A 19,034-nucleotide genomic window follows, 5' to 3' on the forward strand; every position below is an offset into this window, starting at 1 on the left:
CTAATAATGGCAATGCTCTCACCGTACATCATGACACATCAAACTCTTTATGGAACGACCACAGTTTTTTTAGGTGCACTAAGTATCTAGAATCAAAAAACTTGACAGTGCTAAGTAGGGAGAAATGAATCAGGTCTTTATTGAAAGACATTATGGTACAACTCAGAACATTATTTACTTGCTGACCTGCCAACATATCAATTATTGAGCAGAGAAGAGCGTTCTGCTACAAAACCATAAGAATATAACGATCTTCATAAATCTGTCCACTTGGTCTTTTTTTTAAAAGAAGACTTTAGTTGGTGACAAGCTTGAAATGCAAAATTACGAAAACAATCAGTAAGGGGAAGAAATAAGTGAATAATAACTTTAGCCTGGTTAAATGCTGCATCTTTCTACGATGGATGGAGGCCAAAGGTATTTTTAACGAAATGTTGAGTTGAATCTAGTGAGATGGGCTGAAGCTGAAGTATGTGTAGTTATAGTGTTGAAGTCAGTTATATTAAGTTCCAAAAATTATATATAAACTAGACCGCTTGTCTCTTTTTTATATCATTGAGAAACTTTCAATTAAAAAAAAATAACTAGAAACTTTGCTTTGAGACCTCTCAGAAGTATTGGAAGACATCTGATGCTAACTTGTTTTAGAATTTGTTAAGGTTCTTTTCCCAACAGGGAAGGCTGAGGGAGGCTGTTGGAGGAAATATTGACTACTTACATGTAAGCCTGGGCTAGGTAATGTTTTGACTCCCCACATTATTTGCATTTTTTCTCAAATGGTTATTTCAACCCCATATAGAAGCCTTTATATGCATACCAGAAGTGGAAACTGTCGATTGGCTTTGAAGTTGATTTGTAGAAACTGGTCTCTTTTCATATTATGGAGGCAATGTTTAACATCTCTTGCACATTGTGAACTAGTATTTACAATTGTAACAAAACAAGGATTAAGTAATAGTCAACAAAGTATCCTGTTTTTGGAGGGTAACATGCGAGCATGGCCCTATGGTTCTGAAGAAGGTAATTGTGCAGAACATGATGATGGGGCTGGTGTGAAGATCCACGGTATACACCTCACCATATACACATTATATTATTATTATTTAAGCTGCTCAACGGCCTTTATATCTTCCAGTACTCCGGGATCGTGGCTGTCTCGACCTGAGCTGCAGAACAGAAAATGGAATTTTGTAAGCAGTGCCACTCTTAATCTAATATTGATAAGCTTGGTGAATTAGTAGGTTCTCTGGTTGGTATTTTTTGAAAGAAATGCAGTCTCCCAATCCAGCTCAGGCTTGGGGGGAGTCATGTATGAAGGAATCATTAGCATGTGAAATGTCACCACTTGGTTTTCATTTGAGTCTGGGTATTAAGGAAAAGATTTGGAATGGTGACTATGTGGATATACTATCTTTATTACCTGCATCTAAAGAATTCTTGCTAAAACATGACCGATTCCTAGATCGTTTAATAATTGGCTTCAAGCGTTCTGTATTCTTGCTAGTGTTTTATCTGAGAAACATAGCGGAAAAAGTGCAGGATTGTTTCAGCACTTAGAAGCAGTCTTAGAGGCATATACAAATTTGGAGGATTATCTTGGTTTAATTACGACGAGATTCTCAGACAAAAGCTAGCTGTGCATAAGAACCTTCAGTGGGGAATGAAGGACGTAGCAACTTACATTGCTAAGCTAAATAAAAGACCACGGCCTGTTTATCCAATACAAAGTTGTCAGTGTCTTTATTTATTATGATATGAAAGAGTTTATGTTAAAGCTGGTTTAATTGTTGTTGGTGCATATCCCTTACAATCACATGAATGAATGATTCATGTGAATGTAACTGTTTTTGAACTACAATGCCCATGACTCTCAGTCTTCCGACAGCCATATGCCCACTGACTAGTTGTCGTTCAAAAAGTGTCTGACTCTTGGAAGTTGGCTACCTTAGAATTTAGCTATACATAAAGCTATACCATGATTCTATATTTCTTATGTCATGTTAATGTCAGGCAAACAGCCTGTTAGGAAATAGTTTGCTGATTAAATTACAAAGTAATCAATAAAGATCTCTTGTATACTCAGAATAAACACACATAGGTCTGCCCAAGGCATGTCATATCAGCCATTTTTCTCCAGGACACATCTAATTTGTACATGTTGATGAGCTATAGTGCTACCGTGTGAGATATTACCTTGAAGAAGGAAATCAATTACTTAAAGGAAATGACACATCTGCATAATAAAGGAAGCTGCCGGCACACAACACGTACATTCTGACATGTGTCCAGAAAATAAATGTCTAATACGGCTACATTACTCAATATGGCTCTAGCGAAGCATGTTAAAAACTCAGATTTGCTTTATAGGTTAATTAAATGTTAGCCATAAAATATTTCCCAATGAGGTTGTTTTTATAATAAATTAAGCAGGTAGATGAGATAAATAAGAGCGAAAAGATAAATCTCTAGGCATATCTTGCTCTGCAGGGTATCTGCTCTTTCATGATGTAACATAATGGAATATATTTCTATGCGGTAAGACCGGATACTTGGGAACCCCAGATCTCAGGGATTTTACAGCAATATCAGGGTGAACGGGGTTACCGATTCCTGGGGTCACTGAGTCTGTAACTAATTCCTTTGGAAGCTGCTCTGATTTCATACTTTAGCTTTCCAACTGGTAATGTTGCCACTAAACTAGGGAAGGACTAGGGATCTATTTAACTGATCACACGCATGGGACAGCCATGGCATTTAGCAGTTTACATGTAACACATATTGGCAACGTGCTGGGCCAAATACTGGTCTGAACTGATGTGGGTTATCGCTGGCAGCCCTGAGCCTCGTTCAAAAAGATTGCTTTGAGTGAACCTGCTGGAAGCACTTGGACCGGCAGTGATAACGCCCATGTGGGCCAGAGAGATGTACTGGTTGAGAATGCTAAAAACAGACTGGCCCTACCTGAACTGGTCACCATATCATAAAAACACTTACCTTGACTCTCTCTCTTTCATGACTGGTTTATATGCCAGAGAAACAGCTTCTTTCTAAATAAACGAAACACAGTGAGATTAGGTCGTAATGTTATATGATTAAGCAATTATTGAATTATTATCAGCATTCGGCAAGTGGCACCCCAGGCAAGTATATTCTCTGGTGGCCCCGCTCCCCTACTCTTTTACATAGGTGGGAATACTTTTGAGCAGCAAAGAAGCTATACAGAGCAATTATTTGTTATGCTGGGGCAAGTGAGTCAGGGTGACAGGTACATCATACCCAGGCACACAAAATAATCGCTCTGTCCTCTACTCTGTACAGCTTCTTCACTGCTCACTACTCCACCCTCTGCATTTCCCTCATCATGTGCGCACCACGCTCCTGGCCCATACACTGGCATGCAAACAATGTACACTGACACACACTCTAACACTGTATATGGATATTCCACCCAAACACTGTATACGGACACCCTCCCCATACACTCTTTCACTGACAACAAACACAGTCTAACACTGTATTTCATCTTACAGTCAGTCTAACAACATACGCTAATACTCAACACGACCTAATACTGTACACTGACACACACAGTTTAACACTGTACACTGACATTCCGCACACACTCATTTTAACACGCCACACAGTCTAGGGTTGTACTCATTGTAGCGCTGTACACTGACACATGCCCATGCACACATATACACTGCCTTTACAGACACCTGCCCATACACACATATATATTCTGCCCATATACACCACCCTTACAAGTGCCTGCCCAAAAACACACATATACACGGCCCTTACACATGCCTGCCCATACACATATATACACTGTCCATACACACACATATACACTGCCCTTACACATGCCTGCCCATACACACATATATACACTGCCCATACACACACATATACACTGCTCTTACAAATGCCTATATAACCATACATACACATATGCACATTCAAGCTTGCCCTTACATGCAAACATCTTGTCTCACACTTGCCCTTGGAGCCACTCACTTACTTGTCCTTAGACAAACTTGCCCTAACATGCAAACACTTTCCAAACACAAACATCTCCCCTTTTTCTTTATCATTCTCCGTTCTCTTCCCTTCCCTCCCCTTTCTCCATATATATTTCCTTTCTCATTATACCCCACCTTTTATCTCATCTCTCTTTCTCAATATCTCTAACATTTCTTGTTATCTCTCCTATTTATCTGTATCACTCCTCCTCTTTACTGCTTCCCTTTCTCAGCAGTTGCTTCCCAACACTTGAGTGCATTCCACCTAGAGGCAATGAACCCAGTGGCTTCCATATTTTAAGTTAAAAAAGTGAATTAAGGTAACCCCTTGTTGTTCTTGTTTTTCTCTATTTCCCTAAAAAGTATTGCTTTACACAAATACTGCAATCAACAGGAAGCTCCAGAGCGATTGGCCTCGGATGTTTACTAACAATAGCCATTTATCAGCAATTGCTGACTCGGCAGCTGAAGGGTTGAACTGTATTTACAGCAAGAAACTCACTGCAGCGGGCTAACCCACAATGTATTATTAATACTTCATTTAAAAAGCAATCGATAAAGATCAGGATGGCAGGCTGAGAACACTGGTGTGCAATGTTCTCATAAATTACTAGTAGTAACATTGGCACATTGATATACAGTATATCACATCTCCTTACTGCAGTATCAATATAATGACCGTGCAATTATATACCACATACGCTTGCAGGACTTTATTAAATGTATAGGGCATGAGATAAACCATGAGCTTCACATGAAACAGGTCCACCCATCATACAAAATGCATTCCCTATGTCTAATTATTGTTCATATTACCTTCATCCGATCTTCTCTTTGTTTCTTCAAAAGTGCTATAATCTCTTCTCTTCTTTTGGCCTTTAAGAAAATACATTGAACGCTTGTGAAGTTATTGGTTTTAGTAAGCATGGCTTTAGCACTGGATAGATATGTATGTATGTAGACATCCCACCCGTATCGGACTGTGGCTTTGTGCAACTAGTTAGTGGAACAGTAGGACCTTTTGAGGAACATGGACACTACTATGTCTGGTCAAAAGTAAATGTGCTCATACATGGTGATTACATTATCATGGTTTAGGTATGCTTTGCTGCATCAGGATCTGGACAACTTTCTGTCAATGAAAGAACCATTTTTATTCTTCTTTGTATCAGAGAATTCTACAGAAGAACATCAGATCATCTATCTGTAAGATACAACAAAGCAACAAAATACTCCAAAACACACAACTTTGTCTAGATAAGAATGGCTGAAGAACAAAAAAAGCGTTATGATGATCTAGTCAAAGTCTCCGTTGAAATTTTATTACCAAAATGAACAGTTCAAGCTGGAACCCCCACGAACGGCATTCAGTTAAAGCAGTGGAACCTCTACGGCCCTTTCAGAGACTGATCGATAACTACGGAAAGTGTCTAACTGCAGTTATTGCCGCCACCGGTTGCGGAACTACAGTAGATGTTGAGTCAAAGGGGACAATTATTTTTTCACATGAGCATTGGGTGTTTCATACATTTTCAATGGAATATTAAAGTATGTGAGGATTATGTGTGGATATTTGACTCAGATTTCATTTTATATAGCCAAAAATATGCAAAAGTGGAGAAAATCAGACAGAAGGTTAATAATTTTTCGTGCACCTATAGTCTTATGAACTGTTTTGCCTTTAGAACATGAAGTACCCACCAAACATCTAAGCAGACAGAAAAGAGAAACATCCGGGGGGGGGGCAGAGAGGGAAATATGTATTTACTGTAGGGCCAAATGAAGGACTGACCCCTCTAAAGTGGGACACATGAGAGGTATTGCTACTCTCTGTAGGTTATCACCTCCAACTATTATTTCCAAAGTACTAAAGTGGATTATTTACAAACCAGAAATGTGCAATTTCAAAACGTGGCCTTCCATTGCACCTGAAATTTATGTAAAATTGTGGAAACGTCGCTTTGCGGCTGATGCGATTTGGAAGGGATGGTTTAATGTATCCTAATGGATAAGAAGCTCTGGTCTGCAGTTAATTGGAAACGAGCATTTGCTGACTTGCAGAATACACCGAGTTGCCCAGCTCAGCTTCTTCGAGCGTCTACTAGAAAGATTTGTTCATCTGGCTCTATTCCCTTGGCTTGAGACACACTCTTTTTACATAAAATTGAGATTTTTTTTTTTACTGGAATGACAACAAATTTGCCGGCTTACACAGCCCATGTTGAAAGTGTTATAAATTCCTTGGCGTAAATTGGATGCAATGTGGATAAAATATATGGGGTATGCGAAACAAACTTAATCAGATAAAGGATTTTTATTTACTTAAAGGGCCACTCAGACCTGCTACACAAACTACGCAAGTTATGGTAAGGAAGTAAAGCAAATTCAATGCGAAAAAAATTATTTTAGGGTAACTGAACAATAAAACTTCAAGGATTTTAGACAATTGGTACAAAATGCAAACTTTACTAATATTTTATTATCAATGTGAGTCTGTAGTGGAAGCTTTTACTTACAGCTTGCAATGGAAATTGGAGCTTTATTGTTTTATGGGGAAAAAAACATTATTTTATTACATGAAGCCAGGTGAATTATGTCAAGCCACCCTTGGGCTGCATTAGGGCCAGACTGGCGTTGACGAGGCGGACATGGCACTTTAAGGCTGGCAGCCTCCTGATGACGTGAGTACATGTGGGGGCTGGATATGTGTGGCCATGTTACGTTTTTATGCTCATGTAGCATGTGGCTGGGCATATCTAGCTGGCAAGCCGACACAGCAGCATCCTATGAGAGGCTGGAGAGGCACATTGAGTGAGTGTAAAGCATTTCCCCGATGTGCCAGATCCCCAGTCCAGGCCTGGGTTGCATAAATTATAAAAAGATAATTCCGCCTTGAAGATGGCTAATTTTATCACCCCTGTAAGTCAAATATGAAAGGTAAATGTCTCTTAGAGGAGGACAGCAAAAAACAAGTATCTCATAATGACAGAACCTTAACAGCAGTTTCTGGTGAACCAGAGCATAGACCCCAGCACTTCAGGTGCCCATGGTTTGTAGGTTGTTGTAAGTGGCAGGATCCACTTTACCAGCTTGCGGTGTATTGAAGCAGAATACCATGATTGCCATCATACGACTTCATATTTCAGAGCTCATCTTTGATACGTGGCAAGGTGGTCACAAGAGAAGGATTAATCTCACAGCTTGCTGGGCCAGTTCTCCCTAACTAGCTTTATCCCCACACAGAACTGAAATACGAAAAGAAGACCTAGCATGGCTCCAATCTCCAAACGGTGACTTTTATTCTGACCATAAAGCAGACAAGGTTTCAATTTAAACAATCTCTTTAGCGAGCCAGGCCAACTGCTTAAGTCTTCTTCTACAGTACAGCATGTTCTGTCAGAGGTAGAGCTCATTATAATTGAATAATCAACCAGTTCATACAGCTCCTTATACCAGTAAATTATCCAAAATACATTTAAAATACCTATAGCACTCTTTTTCATTTGTACGGTTGTTGCTAAAAACATTATTTTGGGAAACACAATCAAATCCTTCTGGCCATATATCTTGCTGATTTCTAACATCAGAAAAGAGGGGAGCGCACATCTTAAAGGGGTCTGCTCTATTCACAACCAGGAGAGGATAACAAAAGAGACCAGTGGTAAGAGAAGACGATTTTAACCACATATCTCCCAACATATCCCATGTTCCCCTTTGTTGGGGGGGGGGCAGACAGGCCGGGCCTGGGGCATGGTTAGTGGCAGGGGGGGGCAGTAAAGTGGTTCGAGGTAGGGCTGGACCATCAGTCTACCCGACCCATTCAGTCACTTTGTGGTGCTTAGCTTTAACGTGTATGATAGAGATATGTGCTAGAAAAGCACATAGCACCATCATCAATTTCGCTGCTTGCAGGGCTGGTCAGGGGAGATACAGCATCTCCCCAACCAGCTCACGATCCCCACATCACGCAAGCACAGGGCAGCAGGGTAGTGCCTGAAAATCAAGACTGTCCCCAGGCGATGGTTGGGAGGTATGAGTTAACTAGTTCATATACAGAAGGTGTGAGTCTGTAAAGAGTAAGGGGTTCAAATAGGAAAAGGCTAGGGATAAATAACAGGGTTCTGTTGCTAAGTAGCACCTGCTTCACTTGCAGTGTTTTGGATGCTGGGAGTTTTGAAGAGCATAATAAAAACCACAAATTGTACTCTCCACGCATGAAGCAGCACTTACTGACGCCCTTAATTAATGTAGCATATATTTGTAGGACACAATGGACCTGTTGCTATTCCCCAAATTGTTCACCAGCACAATTTGCAACATGTGAAGAAGCTAAAACCCCAAAGCATTTATATTTATCTCTACCTTTAGATATATAAACAACCAAAGCTGGGCTGCCATCTTGTCTTTGCGGCAAAAATCTTACTTGAATTTGTCTTGCGTTAGTGGCTAGGTAATATATATATATATATATATATATATATATATATATATATATATATATATATATATATATATATATATATATATATATACACACATATACATACACCAAAAAAACCATGCATTTAAACATGCATGGGATAGGCAAAAAGCTATCTAGACCAAGGACTACCGTATTTATCAGCGTATAACACGCACTTTTTTAACTAAAATATGAAGCTGAAACCCTACCTGCGTGTTATACGCCAATAAATCCTAGAGCCAGTGGCGGAACTACCGGGGTCGCAACTGCGACCGGGCCCTGGAGTTCTGCCAGTCAGGGGGGCCCAAGGGGTGCCGAGCGGTTGCTGAAGACGACCACTCGGCAACTCTCGGGCCCCCCTGACTGACAGAAATCCAGGACTCCTCTGCTGGCGGCGGCCGCCGCCGCCTGCCTCAGCGCTTCAACTCCTGTGTTGGAAGCGTGAGGCGTTCGTCTCGGGTGCATATGACGTCAGACGCCGGCGCTCAGCAGTGAAGCGCCGGCACCCGAGACAAACGCCTCACGCTTCCAACACAGGAGTTGAAGGTAAGTGACCGGGGGGAGGGAGGTTAGGGAGAGAGAGGGGAGATCCTGAGAAGGGGGGTTAGGGAGGGAGAGGGGAGATCCTGAGAAGGGGGGTTAGGGAGGGAGAGGGGAGATCCTGAGAAGGGGGGTTAGGGAGGGAGAGGGGAGATCCTGAGAAGGGGGGTTAGGGAATGAGAGAGGAGATCCTGAGAAGGGGGGTTAGGGAGGGAGAGGGGAGATCCTGAGAAGGGGGGTTAGGGAGGAAGAGGGGAGATCCTGAGAAGGGGGGTTAGGGAGGGAGAGGGGAGATCCTGAGAAGGGGGTTTAGGGAGTGTGTGTCTGAGTGTGTGTGTCTGAGTGTGTGTCTGAGTGCGTTTGTATGTGTCTCTGAGTCTGTTTGTGTCTGTGTCTAAGTGTGTGTCTTAGTGTGTGTGTGTCAGTGTGTGTGTGTCAGTGTGTGTGTGTATCAGTGTGTGTGTGTCTGAGTGTGTGTGTCTGAGTGTGTGTGTCTGAGTGTGTATGTCTTAGTGTGTGTCTTACTGTGTGTGTCTGAGTGTGTGTGTCTGAGTGTGTCTTACTGTGTGTGTGTGAGTTTGTGTGTGTCTGAGTGTGTGTGTGTCTTACTGTGTGTGTCTTACTGTGTGTGTCTGAGTGTGTGTGTCTTAGCGTGTGTGTCTGAGTGTGAGTGTGTCTTACTGTGTGTGTGTCTGAGTGTGTGTGTCTTACTGTGTGTGTCTTACTGTGTGTGTGTGTGTGGTTTCCCAGATTGCAGTGATTCTGATGAAGTTTTTTTTGTTCAGTTTTTTTGTTCAAAGAGGTGCTTTTTCTTTCATATTTGCCTTATAAGTAGTATAAATGTTATAATAAATGTTATAATGTAATAAATATTATTCCAACATTAAGTTCATAGCTTCCAAGTTAAAATAATTTTTTCTTACTCAAATTTCCTTGTTAAAATGGGGGTGCGTGTTATACACCAGTGCGTGTTATACGCCGATAAATACGGTAATTAAGACTTTACATCAAGAAAAACAATGTTCCCTGATTTTGCATATATACTTAAGATTATATCCCTCACAACAGTAGACAATATACATGGTATAATATATCTCTTCCAGATGACCCTTTAGAAGCAGCAGGCCCACTTTGGGACCCAAAATCCTCGACCTCTCTGCTCCTCTGATGTGTCTTTTCTAGGAACTCAGAATGTTGGTGGGTATGTTTGTATCACTGACCTAAATCCTCATGGTTTTGTGTAGAAAAAAAGCAGAACTGGATGAATCAAACACTCCAGCTAAGACCCCCCCCCCGGTTCCCGTTTTCTTCACCGTAACGTTCTATCCATAGAGTCTACCAGCAAGCGTTACTGTGCTGCCTGGACCGCTACCAATGAACGTAGATGAAGCTGTATCTGCTCAATTTAACCGTCATTACAAATCAATGGCAATTTCCATTATTGTCTAAATTGACATAACGCTGACTCTTCTGATGGAAATTACTAATGGTCCCGCGGACCTCGATTAAAATTTTAAATCCTCCTACACATTATGCAATTACCTTTTAAACCATTAAGCCACTTGTTATTGTTACTTGTGCTAAGTTATTGTAATGTATTAATTGTACCTTTGGGATGGTTTTGACAATCATTTTAAATATAAAGGCACAACAGAAGCAGTAAAAATGACACTGTGCATATACAAAGAGGTGGCATATGGGCATTGGGGGTATCAGGTGGGCAGCGCATGGTTAGGCTGTGTTGTCTATGCAGAAGAAGATGGCGGTTTGCAGTTTCCATAGTTGGCGCACCATTTTAAGTAAGAATGTTGGCATTCCCTGATTGATTGTCATTTCCATTACAGAGGTAGAATGTTATGCCCTATAACAAACAGAAATACTGTTTGCCACAAAATGCCATATCATGGGAGCGTGATAAAATCTCGAAAGCATTCAGTCGAGCAACTTGGAGAAAACCCATACGGAGAAAGCTTTAATTAGGATCCATCCAATTTTCTGTAGTTAAATATAAAATAGCCCTGACTTCTGATGGAATTGGAAATTAAAGATTTAATTATTTAGCATTAATAATATTCCTCTAAGTGGCTGAGCTTAAAATTGATGGAATCCATTTGTAATCTAATTGAATTGGTTATTGAAATTAGGTATGCCCATACTTGTTTAGTTTAGAATCCAAATCAGACAGACATTAAGATATTCCTTTGATAGCTTTAACCCATTTGTTAGATTATTATTATTTTTTTTACACTTCAACCCTTTCGATACATCAAGCTTTTTAATGGCCCCATTGTATAGTGCTTTACACTGGCTCTATATAAAAACAATAAATAATAATAATAACAAAAATGGGTGAAAAACACCTAGAACAAATAATAATATAAATAAGCACTCATTACAACAGCAGCATGCATGATGGACATCTCAGAGCACTCAACATGTAGTCTTGAAGTGGATGGACCATACCAAGTTCCACTAACCAAGTATGTGTTTACAGTATATCCAATGTAAAAAAATAAAAAATAGGGGAATCTTCAGGGCCAATCGATTTTAAAGATTATTTTCGATTTCATAACATTCAATTCTTGATGCTCAATAAGTTATGTGTAAAGGATTCTTTACGGTAGTTTAGTTAAGATTAATACTCTCATGGGGAATTGAACATTTAAGCCCCATTTCCATATAAAACTCGATGTTCCTCCGGGAGTATTTTCTCTTTATATATTAGGATAAATGCTCAGTGTTCTGGGAAGTTTCCAGTCAAATTTACAAGCTAAACACAGACGGATTCTTGTAAATAAAATAATTAAAATGCTCCATCTCATGGAAACATCAGCAATCAATGAGTGGATGCCAGCGCAGACTGTGTTCTAATGGCAAGCTTTATTGGCAATCAAAAGATCTCGTTACATCTGACGAGATGCTTGTAAAATGTGTCAACAAAATATATATAGGGTGTATGGCGCTCCAACAAATCTGCCGGTTCAAACACAGTGTAGAGTCAAAAGGGTTAAAGCCTATCTAATTAATGATCCAGAGGTAGAAACGTCCATCTTTTTAATTACCTGAAAAAAACATTAATATATATATATATATATAAATATATATATATATATATATATATATATATATATATATATATAAAGGGAAGTACAGGAAGCTTTTTAACCGTTCTCTGCAATCATTTTAGAAATGCACCGCTGTGTTATGCCCTTTTATACATTTAGTTTCCCACTGACATCTGTCCACTCATGCCCTAAGTGGACCATACATCCTTCTGACAACGATCAATCTCCAAAGACAAATCTATAGGATCCTCTATTCATTAGAATTAGTGAAATGATTTCCCTTCACGGAAGATAAACTGTATGTTGTAGAAGGTTCGAAACATCACGAGGAGGCCAAAACTATAGGTTGAGAATTAAAGAGCCTTAACAGGTGTAAAGAGTGTTTGAAACGCATAGTTTGCTATTCGACTACCTGATTAACCCTCAAATAGCGGTCATGGATTCTTTGACAAAAAGCTACAATGAAGCGAATACAAAATAACTTCTACCAAGTGATCCAATGGGGAGTCATAGACAGAATGAAAATTGATATTGCTGTATTAGTTCAGTATCGCCATCACACTTTCTTTATTGTATTTAATGTTTCTTTATTTTTTACTTTTAACCATTTGCTCTCCGTGATTTTTGGGAAGGTATAGTATTCTATTATTATCTAGATCTGGAATCATTAATCTATTCATGTGTTTTATAGCACTGTTGGGGGGTTTCGCAGGTTGATGTGTCACCTTGCGCAGGGTTACCTGCTTTTGTATATATGTACTGCTGCTACCTGAACTCCACAAGCAACTCAACCCAACTGCTGCACAGACAAGCAGGGAAAGCAAAGTCACAGATTTCACCCCACCTTCCTAAGGCTAGGTTTCCACTTGGGTTTTTGTCCGGCGTTTTTTTCTTGATGAAAAACGCCAGGAAAACTGCCAAGAAAACTGCCACTGCATTTACCTGCGTTTTGGCGTTTTTTCTGCAGTTTTTTCTGGCGTTTTAGCCTTTCTGTGGAAATTGCTTTTTTTGACCTTAGGCAGTTTTTCCAGCCTTTACAAGTTAGAAGTTTCACCCAGCTAAAAGGGATTGGGATAAATGGCAAGTATCTGCCCTCTCCTGATGTCATTTACTTGGTAGACCCTTTTGTCTCTTTTCTGTGGTTTGTAAGGCATGCTGTATTCCGAATGTCTGCTCCTCTGGGAAGATTGGCCCCAAATGATGGTGCAAATTGTTTGCTGTTGCTTTTGGCACGCAGGATCCAGTTGATGCGTCGGGTATGTTTGTTTGTAATGGCATGTTTGTTCCAAATGGTGTAAAATTCAATATGAACCAGTCCAGGACTTTGTTTTGTGTGAAACTGTTTGTTTTCAGCCTATTTCTCGTAGGACACACAGATACTGGGTCCATCCTCTGCATTGTAACTGTGGAAAAAACGCCATAAAAACGCCAAGGCAATAAACCCACATGGCTTTTTCATGGCGTTTTTTCTCTCCCATAGACTTCTATTGGAGGAAAAACGCCAAGATTTCTTGCAAAAAACGCCAGAGTGTCAACATGCTGCGATTTTGGAAAACTGCCACAGAGCCCAAAAAAGCAGAAAAACGCCAAAGAGGACTGAAAAAACGCCAAACAGAAAAACGCCAAGTGGAAATGGCATTTTGCGATTTCCTATTGAAGAACAGCTAACATCTGGCTGCATGCGTTTTTCACAAAAAAAACGCCAGGTGGCGCTATAGGCGTTTTTAGCAAAAAAAAACCAAATGGAAACCTAGCCTAAGAGTTATGAATAGATCAAAAGAAAATGATAAAAGTACAAATCATTAAGTGTGATTGCCTATAAGTGTTGAGGCAGCTTATTGCGACACCCCATGTTAACCCTATAGTAGAGGACTGCATCGGGATGCGGGTTCCTCAGGACCCGTCAAAAAAATTGCGGGTGCGGGCAGTTTTTTGGGTATTGCGGGCTGCAAGAGAAGAGATGCTAGGAAATCTGAAGTTCAGGTAAGGGGGTGGGGGAGTTTGTATGAATAAGTATGCGTGAATGAGGGAATGAATGAGTATCTGTGAATGATGGGATGAATGTGAATTATGTTTGCAGGAGCGGGCGGGATCAGACACACATGTTGCGGGAGTGGGCGGGAGTGGAACACATATGTTGCGGGAGCGGGCGGGAGTGGTCAGAAATTCAGCGGGAGCGGGATTAAGAAAACAGTCCTGCGCAGGGCTCTACCTTGTAGTAAGGGGGTAGAGATATCTGCTGAGTATCTACCCGGTCCTTCCCCTCAACAGAAAAGAGAGAAACGGACAACACTGATTTCATGAGGATTAGTGGAAAAAGAATAATTCAAAGTAAAACGGGCAGACCTTTGATACGCTACCAATAAATAAAAGGGTTATTATCGACAAGAATACAAAAACAATTTTATTGAACATAAACAAGGAACATCTGATCCTCTGCAAACATGTTACCTTCTCTAGATAAACTGCTTTCTGCTTCAGTCGTTCCTCTTTCTGAGCTTCAAGTATGAAATATTCAGTTTCTAAAAGGCAAAATTACAGCTGTTTAGCTAAATTACAATGTCACGAAGTAACTGCAGATTAAATGTCATCTGAATATGTGTCAAGATGATGACTGAAGATAAAAAAAAAATGACTGGAGCAGAAGCATTCTTTATACATAATCCACCCTGTCATGTGTGTATATTATATATATTATATATATATATATATATATATATATATATATATATATAGGGTTTGCTTCCCAAGGAGGGACTGGTTATAGAACTTTTCTGAATCATACCGTGTTTCCCCGATAGTAAGACACCCCCGATTGTAAGACGTATCGGGAGTTTCAGAGGGGTCAGCTAATATAAGCCGTACCCCGAAAGTAAGACATATGTCTTACTTTCGGGGAAACACGGGGGATGTTAAATAAAGTTTTTTTAACTTTATTTAACATGGAGGATGTTAAATAAAGTTGAAAAAAACCCCCGATGTTTTTATTTAAACCCTGTGCGGCCGCAGACCCCTAAGGCCGGCCCCTTAGAGCAGGGCCGACCTTTGGGGTGTGCGACCGCACAGGGCGCCACACTCCAGGGGGTGCCAACCTGCGGCACCCGGCACCCCTCCAGAGACGGACAGTAATGTCCGCCGCTGGAGGAGCAGGCTCGCAAGGGAGCGGTATCGGAGGTCTTTAACAGACCTCGGGCTCCCTTGAGTGATTTTAAGCCGGGTTCAACCCGGCTTAAAATCACTCAAGGGAGCCGGAGGTCTGTTAATGACCTCCGATACCGCTCCCTTGTGATCTGCGCGGCAACAGCTGTTGTGCGCCGGGGTTTCTTGTCAGATCCCGGTGCACAACACTGAAGCCGCGCCCACCGCTGTCTGTGCCCTCTGACCCGGAAGGAGACAAGAACTGAAGAAGAGGAGCGAAGAGGAGGAAAAGAAGCTGAAAGAAGAAAGGAAAGGTAGGAAAGCATTAAGTGAGAGTGGATTGGTGTATATGTGTGTGGATTGGTGTATGTGTGTGTGGATTGGTGTATATGTGTGTGTGGATTGGTGTATATGTGTGTGTGGACCTGTTTTGTGGTGAATACAATACTGTTCAGGTTGTTAATAAATGTTAATTTTTTGGTTAAAACAAAAAATTCGACAATTTTTTCCCAATATAAGACATACCCCGAAAGTAAGACATAGTGGGGCTTTTAGGGATAAAAAGAAAGTAAGACACTGTCTTACTTTCGGGGAAACACGGTAAACCTAAATATGATTTATCATTTATAAACAGGAAAGGATTGGCCAATACTAATTAAAATAACATTGTAGAATCTGTGAGCGATTATCCAAAGCTGTTCATTCTGTTCTCCTGGAGCATCATGTCTTATACTTACTGAGATCTTCTAACAATTGTTGCTGAGCAGAGTTCCTTCCTAATGAGCCAAAAAGAAAGAAAGAACGTTTATCATATATTAAATTAAACCAATGAATATCCCCCATAATCAATAATGCCTACTAATGCTAAGTGTATGATAGTAAATGTAACTCGAAGACATTCAATGAAGTCTATCCAGGCATAGATAATAAAGTGTAAAAATATATATATTTTTTTTTACAGTTTATGAATATATATAATGTATGATATATAATATCTATTAGATATTAATTATATAATATTATATATAATAAATAGATCATCATCTGAAGCTGATGTAAAAACTCAGACTTTAATCAGTCGTGGGTCTTGTCTTAGGATCAGTACAGCTTTAAGCCTATCCCATGCATGTTTAAATTCCCTGACTGCATTGGACCCTAACCCTTCTGCTGGGAGGCATTCCATGTATCTATCACCCTCTCAGTAAATGAAATGAACTCAAACCTTTTGAAACGTCTATAAAAGGGGTTACAATTTGTTTACTGATGTGGAAATATTAGTATTTCACATGTGATTGTGGAAATGAATCACTCACCATGAGCATTTTATTCATCTTATTTTAGTGCACATTTTTCACACGGCCCGAAGAATCATTTCATTAAATGCAATCAATGCTCCAAAAGCGGATTCCAATTGATTTTTTTTATTCGTGTTTCCCTGACATGGCTGTTTAAGTATTGTTTGGCGCAGTCGAAACCTTTTTAATGTAACGATTAGTGGATTAATGATCCGGCCAGAGCTGTCGGAGTCCAGAACATATAGCATAGTTCACGAAGCAGCATTCTGCATAGACATATATCTGTATAGATTATAAACCAAATGTATATTACGCTGCAGAGAGAATAATATATCTTATATTAGCTGTATTTTTGATTCACACGATCAGTAATGGGAAGCTGGTTTATTGTTTCTTTACCTATCGATATCTTCTGCATAGTATTTCTGGATATATAATAATTACCTCCCAATAAGACATTAACCCCTTCTATGCTGTCATAAAACACGATACTTGAGCTCCAACACAATGGCATTGGGGGTTAATGAGTGGCACGCAGGGGGTTAATAGCAATCTCCCTGGCCATGGGATTTTTTGTAACGGGTACGGGAGAAGCTGGCAGGGGGTTGGTTTTAGGAAATATTACTGTGATCAGTGCAGTTGGGGCTCCTGGTGAAAGCTGCCCGCCTTGTTCTTTTTTTGTTGGGGGGGCATTTTAAGAAAAGCGAGGTGAATGTATTTTGGGTATTTTTTAATGGCTTCCTAGAGGAGCTCTGAGCGTTGCCAGCTTGCTGCACTAAAACTATTAGGTTTAAAAAGGGTCTGGCATCAGGACAGAAGGGCACAGGGCATTTGGCAAATGCCCACGGGCCAGCGTAACAGTTCCGATCCTGGAATGTCTGGCTGTGGGCTTCATACACATTACATTTATTTATATAGCGGATTCCGTAGTTCTTTACAATCAGAGTTGGTAGGATCAATTTAAAATCATAAACAATTAGGAACAAAAGGAGAAGAGGGCCCTGTTCTTGTGAGCTTACAATCTAGTCGGTTGAGGGGAAGCACAGTGTGTTGGTCACTTATATCCAGCAGGCGGCTGTTTTGGGGACAAAGGTGGCACAGAGAAGCTTTTTGGAGCAAAGGTGGCACTCAAGCTGTTTGGGGACAAGGCTGGCACTATGTGACATCTGCGGACAGATGCCAAGGCAAAGCTATGGCCTGGAGGATCCATTTTTCAAAGCATTCTGCATTAAATTTACAATTAAGTACACTTATGGATTTTGGCCAAAAAGGTTCTTGTTGTGTTCGGTTTCCATCTAGGTAAGAGCATCACTTACCACAAACTGACAATATTTCCAAAATTCTATTTACTTTTATTTATATGATTTCAATACATTTTAGGCAAAGGAGCAGTAAGTATACTTTATATATATTTAATATATATATATTTAATATATATATATACACATACATATGTATCGATAATAAATGAAGTTTATCATTGGCAATCGTCTTGATATCGTGCTTGACTCCAGAGCACAGGTGTACTGGCCAGCATTAATATTGTTGCTCAGCAGGGATGAATCTTTGGATTACTAAATCATCGTATCCCTGTCTGTACTCCTCTACTGACTACTTTGGTTATTTTTCGGTATAGTTGCTCTTTTCTGCGCCGCGTCCTTACTGTTTCTACCTTATCGCTTGATTTGTCACTCATGCTTTCACTTATTCCGCCCCACATCCTTTCTGGAGAACTTGTCACCTGTCCACCTTCACTCCTACTCACTTCTCGCTCCTGTAAATCTGCCTCGCCAACTTACTTATATCTCTCCCTGAGCATCCACTCCATCCGCGTTATTATCGCAGACCCCCCCCCCCCCGGTACTCACGCAGTTTCGGGCTGCCGGCCGCTTTCAGTCGCTGCTCCATGTCCCCGGACACCAGTCTGGATTCCAGCGGCGGCTGTAAAGTCACCGAATTCCAGAAGATTTTACAGCACATGACGTCCTGCTCGGATGAGCCGGTAAATACGGTGAAATCGCCGTATATATCTTTGTCACTCTCCATCAGAGATGGTTGATTGACACCGGAAGCTGCCATAGGACTCACAGCAGTTCCTCGCTCCGTTACCATGGTTACTTTGGGACGCTGCCGTCTCCATGACTACACAACGCCCAGCTCAAACACGCAGCGGAAGCTCTTGTTGCCTTGGTCACAGGACGCTTCACCATCAAAATGAACCTCCAGTTATTGCTGCATACCTCCCAAGCGTCGCTCTTTAGCAGGGACAGTCTTTTCCTCGCACTGTTTGCTGGGTATGAGTGTATCATTGTGCTCTGTAGGCCTAAAGTCACAGTAATGTGTATAATAACAGGGAAATAAAACACATTACACTTCCTCTACATGTCTTCCTCTGTTACATAAACAGCCATCATGTGATAAAGTCACATAAAAAGTTTGGGTAAAGCCCCCATACCCATAACCCCCCCCCCCAGCCAATTCAAAAGCGGGAAGATTTTCTGTTCACTGG

At 40.6% G+C, this 19,034-nt stretch overlaps 1 protein-coding gene across 1 annotated transcript; it reads right to left on the reverse strand.

Moving 5' to 3' along the window:
- Positions 1-895: 895 nt before the first annotated feature.
- HOATZ (HOATZ cilia and flagella associated protein) lies at positions 896-18,630 on the reverse strand. Its single transcript, XM_053452151.1, has 6 exons — positions 18,394-18,630; positions 15,968-16,006; positions 14,544-14,614; positions 4,842-4,901; positions 2,989-3,047; positions 896-1,151 (listed from the first exon to the last, which is right to left on the reverse strand). The coding sequence occupies exons 1-5, from the start codon at positions 18,602-18,604 to the stop codon at positions 2,991-2,993; spliced, it is 438 nt and encodes a 145-aa protein (XP_053308126.1). The 5' UTR covers positions 18,605-18,630; the 3' UTR covers positions 896-1,151; positions 2,989-2,990.
- Positions 18,631-19,034: the final 404 nt, after the last annotated feature.

The sequence above is a fragment of the Spea bombifrons genome, chromosome 12 (assembly GCF_027358695.1).
Source record: "Spea bombifrons isolate aSpeBom1 chromosome 12, aSpeBom1.2.pri, whole genome shotgun sequence".
NCBI classification, from domain to species: domain Eukaryota; kingdom Metazoa; phylum Chordata; class Amphibia; order Anura; family Pelobatidae; genus Spea; species Spea bombifrons.